The 5,710-nt window shown below is 26.1% G+C and overlaps 1 protein-coding gene across 1 annotated transcript; it reads left to right on the top strand.

The window, feature by feature from the left end:
• The first annotated feature begins 5,259 nt into the window (after positions 1 to 5,259).
• LOC102662487 (uncharacterized) lies at positions 5,260 to 5,710 on the top strand. The gene has a single exon (XM_006581832.4). The coding sequence runs from the start codon at positions 5,288 to 5,290 to the stop codon at positions 5,708 to 5,710; it is 423 nt and encodes a 140-aa protein (XP_006581895.1). The 5' UTR covers positions 5,260 to 5,287.

Raw genomic sequence — 5,710 nt, 5'->3', positions numbered from 1 at the left:
AGAAAAAGAAATTAAAATTGATTAAATGCATATATAGCACAGGAGCCTCCATTTGCTGTTGTGTCTGTGCCAAGTGTTAACAATTAATTAACTTAAGACTTTAGAGTAACAAATCAAGGGCATAACTTAACTAAAACACTTATGTATGCTAAAATACATAAGGTTTGGAAGATTGCAGCTTCTGAAGAGTAGTAATATAGATCATTGCAAGTTATCGAATTCAAAACACTCTGATTCTCTGATTTCCCACCAACTCCTTCTGAGTTCTGAGTACCAAGCCAGATTATTTCACTCACAGACCAATTCTTTTTGAGTCCCTTTACTCATATATTAACTTACAAAGGAATAGGATTATACTGGGGCTTCAGTTTATGATGTAAACTGAAGGGTGGATACATTTTGATGATTATGTATTTGTTCTAGCACTTCTTGTGCACATTAATGAAATTGTTATTTCCTGAAATTAAAAACTCATATATTAACATTTAACACACATATCATTTTGTGTTAACATATTTTTTACTTCCTTATTTCTTATTTATAAGAATCAAATTTAAAATAATATTTGTTTTTTTATAAGATATAATCTATAACTTTCTCTCATTAATTATTTTTATACTAGAAATATTTCTCATCAAAAGAAGAGAGAAAATATATTCACAAACAATGGGAAGAAATATGAGTATTAGAGATAAATATAGTTTCAAAAAAACTTATAAATTTAAAATAAATTTATTGATATCAACTAAATTAACTATTTTTCTTAATAGTCATGAATTAGATAATTGAGTATTATATATAAGAACAAATGGAGTATTATTTACTCCATTTGTCTTTAATTATAAGATCATTTTTAAAAATTTGTTTGTTTATTTTTTATAAAACTCTTTTTGGATGCATTAATTATTTCTAGTTCACTTGATTAAGTAGTTCTGTGAGCGTTGTAAATTTCCTCATTGTTTTCAATTCCTATGAATAAAAAAAATTATCATTGTGATTTAAAAATATACTCTCTATGGTGTTAAATATAAGAAAAATATTTATTTTTGTTGATTTCAAATATGAGAAAATTTAAAATAATTTTTCCTTATTTGATATTATTATCTTTAAAATATTTTCTCGAAAAAATATTCTAAAATACCCTTCATTAATTAAGGTGTTAGTTTTAATGATTTTTTTTCATATTCTTATACCAAATTCAAATTTTAGGATAAATTTAAAAAAAATTAATGAAAATTAATATAATTAAATATAATTAACTAACTTTCCATATCAGTGTTGTATGATTTTTTTTATCCATGTAATCATGTAATCTTTTTTAGTTTTCCAGCCTAGTTAATTGTCAGATTTGCGTATTCTATTGTGCTCAAATACAAGATACACACTTTTAGTTGTTTTTCCTAACTCTCTTAAATCTGTATTGTTTAGGGTTGATTTAATTCAAAAAAATAATAATTAACTCTACCAAACCAACCCTTGGAGTGTTGTATTTTTTTTTTTGGTCACGTATTTCCTGTTGATCTTTTTCGATTTTTGGGGTCTGGTATTTCCGTTGACTGAAAATGTATGTTGTGCTTGGGGCTACACATCTTGATGTAACGTAAGACTTTAAGAGATGACACATGTAATCTTTTTTGATCCATTGTATATATGTAGCCTTATGCAATTACTATTTGCACTCTCCAGTATTACTTATACACTTCCCTTATATATATATATATATATGACGTAACCACCTACCATTGCCACCACAACCATTATCATTATGATCGTTGTTGTTGTCGTCGAATCGTCAATGGTAACAGCAATGACGGTCATGTTGGTTGCGACAAAGGTGATCATAGCGGTGGTCATGATGATAGTGATAGTAACGACGTCAATATTTATGTTGGTGGTGGTTATGGTGGCAGCCATGATAGTTGTGGCGAAAAGAGTCATGACGATGGTAGTTATTATAGTAATAATAAGTTTGAGATATTTTATATTTTTAAGATATTTGATCTTGTGTTTAGTAACTCTTATTGAGATTTTATGATTGAATATGGTTTTAATTTGAATTTAAAATACTTTAATCCTGATCTTTTATTTTAATCTAACAATTGAAATTAAACATATTCTTATTTGCATATAAGATAATCTTTCTCATACGATATATTTTATTTGTGCATATATTGATCTATTTAATTTTTAGTATACTCGTATATGCATCGACAAGTATGGGGAACAATTGCATATACCCTCCCCCTCAGCCATTGTCATCTCTATCCATGGTAGTTCATCCACACATTTGACATTTAAAATCATTTTATATTTCAAATTTATTATCAATCCTCAAAGCCTCTCAAAACAAATTATAAATCTTTAAACGGACAATGATAATTTAACAGCACAACTCTGAACAAATAAGACTCTAACATTGCAATAGTTATAGAATAAATAAAAAAATTTCGCATAACACGTTCTTATAAAAGAACAAAGGGAGCGTTTGTTTGAAAGATAATTTTTTTAGTTTCGTGAACATTTTTTTAAAGAATATAATATGGGAATGTTATTTTTTAATATTATTTAAAAATATGTTTGGATAGCTATTAAAATTGGTTGGGATTATTTTTCATATTTTTATGAATAATTAAAATATGTTTATTTGAGTTATTTTTTCCCTGAAAATATATATTGTGGATATGCTTGATTCATTAAAATCATGATATTGACATGACAAAATGAACAACACTTGACAAAAATCTTAAGTTACCAGACAATTTTTTTTATCATTTAACGAATAATGAACAATATAAATAAAATAATATAAAATTTACTAAAATACTCTTTTAATATTTTATTTTAATATAATTTATATGAAATTCAATGTATTTACCAAAACAAAAGTGAGATATATTTGAATAAAAAAATCTAGTGTTTCCTTTTTAAAATAACTATGTATTTTGGTTATTAATATATAAAAGTGGGGATAAATGTGCCTTTTTAATATTTTTTACATGGAACAAAAAGTTATCCCATGAATGTATGAGTAACAAAAATTAAAAATTAGAGATTTTGTCATATCCTCCTGTGCTTATGTGCTTGGAACAAAAATATCATGATTTTTAACCAATCAAACACTCTTTATAACTACTAGAATATCTTTATTACAAAAACTCTCATTACATCATTTGTTTTCTTTCATGTGTTCGATTTAATTGAAAGAGAATCAAGAATTGCCTATCAAGAAAGGAACATTGAAGGAAAAAAAAATATTATCATAAAATGTAAAAATGAAACTAATAACAAATCAAATTACAGGAACATAAATTGGACAAGAATGAAATTTGCGGGATTGAAAAAAAAAAGCACATATCATGAAATAACAATGAGAGAGTAGTGGAATAGTGGTTAATAAGAGAATGTATATAAATTTTTACTCATAAAGAGGCATTCATATCCCATGAGAATAGTGACGGTTCATAAAATTTTATTCCTCTAACTTATTTTGTTAGTTTAATTTGACACTTTTATTATTTGCATGTTTAATTAGATCATGTGTTTTTTTTATATAATTCAATTAAGTATTTTACTTTTAAAATATTCAATTAGGTACTTTATTTTTTAATAGGATTTAATTTGGTCTTATTTAAAACCAATTTAGGTTCTACTTATTAAAACTTTTGGAGCAAATGAAAGAATAATAAAACTAAATTGAATCCATTTTATAAAATAAAATATTTAATTGAACATTTTAAAAGTGAAAGATCATATTGAACCATTTTTTAAAAAAAAAATACAAGATCTAATTGATCCAAGAAATAACCAGTGATGACCATTTTTAAAAAAACTATAAGACCTAATTGATTTAAGAAATAACAAGTGGTGACAATTTTTCCTTTTCTCTATCTATTTGAAATTATGTCAGGATGTATTTTTGAATCATTGATAAAAATTAAAATAATAAAGTAGTAAATTTAATATCAACATATTATCTTTTTTATCTTATAATTTTTTAATATATATATATATATATATATATATATATATATATTATGGGGGAAAAAATTCTTAAATATACTTAAAAAAACAATAAAATCTTGTGGGGGCAATTGACCCCACAACTCCTAACGTGCATTCACGATTCCATGCAAATAATTTTTCTCCATCTTCTCTATTAGAACTAAATATTAGTAGAACGTAAAATTATATATTTCCTACAAATAAAATAAATCCAATTTTTTTTATGCCTTATAACAAGCGTAGAATAATTTTTCCAATCCTATATGCCTAAGAATAACTAAATAATCCATAAAACAAACTTCTCAAAAAGTTTTAACTGTCCTTAAACAAAACATTTTGTAACATGCACGAAACCAAGTTTTAACTGTCCTTAAACTTTATATTTGTAAAAGATTTGTATATATATCAACTTATGAGTATATGTATAACATATACACAAGTCATTTTGTAACATATATCAACTTGCTAATTAGGATAAAAAAAAAAAAACTAACGCAAAAAAAAATGTTTAATTGTATATTTAATATTTTATCCCATTTTTTTTAATTTTTTACTAATTCTGATTATGTTTGACGTACAAATCATTTCAATTACTTTTATTTTTTTTATTAACTGAAAATTTTATTTGACTATTCCTATAAACAAATTTTTTTAATAGGTCCTAACGTTTTGTTTAAACACTAATTTATAGTTTTTATCTTTTTATCTTTTATTTTTTTATTTTTAAAATATTCATTTAATTTTGTTATTACATTTTTTAAATAAACTTCCGACTAGCTTTAATAAATAAGTTTTATCCCCCAACAAATTAATTTAGAGCAATTTATCCCTATTTTTAAAGAAATTTTTAAAATTTATCCTCTATCATTTTACTCTTTAACATAATTATATTTTTACCCTTAATTATTTATTTTTATTGGCAAATTGTACGTCTAACTTTTTATTTTTTGCAAATTTTATTCCAATTTTTTTTAACAAATTTTATCCTCAACTTTTATACTTATTAATGAAAAAATGACTGGAATAAAATTCACAAGTTTATTAAAAATTAAAAATAAAATATGCCAAATTAAAAAATTGAGATAAAGTTTATCAAAAATTAAAATATTGGTGTAAAAATCCAATTAAGAAAAAAAAATCGACAAACATGCAATGCCACACACGTAGGAAACAGTCAAGTGACCAAAACGGAAACTGAGAAAGAGAAGTTACCAATCTGAATGCATTAAAAAGGAAAGGGAAACTTGAAACTTGGTCATTGGACAAGGTAATTAATCAATTAGCAATGGGGTCTTCAGGAACTAGAATGGTTGTTGTTCTGATGGTTCTTTTGCCTCTGATGACAACAACAAGTGTGGTTGCCACACCGAGCAGCATAGAACACTGCCTGAGGCTGCTTTTGAATCCAGCTCCTCCACCACCAAAACGCTCTCCTCCAACCTTTGATTTGGGTCGCATCGTATGCAGAGACGCCTTTCGCGCCATTAGCCATTCCCTGCAAGAAACTGGGAAATTGCCCTTGGCTTACTTGAGTGCCCTTTGCAACATCTTTCAAGACAATGAAGAAAAAGTTGAGCGTTACGTGACTCGCACGTTTAGATCCTACGATTCTCGCACGCTCATCGCGGGTCGCCATTGTGCCACCATCCGCAAGAGGCATCACGCCAAGGCCAAGCCACCCTCCTTGTCTTTTTTTTCTAGACTTTAG

Source organism: Glycine max, chromosome 6 (assembly GCF_000004515.6).
Source record: "Glycine max cultivar Williams 82 chromosome 6, Glycine_max_v4.0, whole genome shotgun sequence".
Lineage (NCBI taxonomy): Eukaryota > Viridiplantae > Streptophyta > Magnoliopsida > Fabales > Fabaceae > Glycine > Glycine max.
This window is presented reverse-complemented; position numbering and strand designations above follow the sequence as displayed.

Bases quoted from the DNA above. Each gene is read 5' to 3' on its own strand.
- LOC102662487 (XM_006581832.4), top strand. From the start codon at position 5,288: ATGGGGTCTTCAGGAACTAGAATGGTTGTTGTTCTGATGGTTCTTTTG.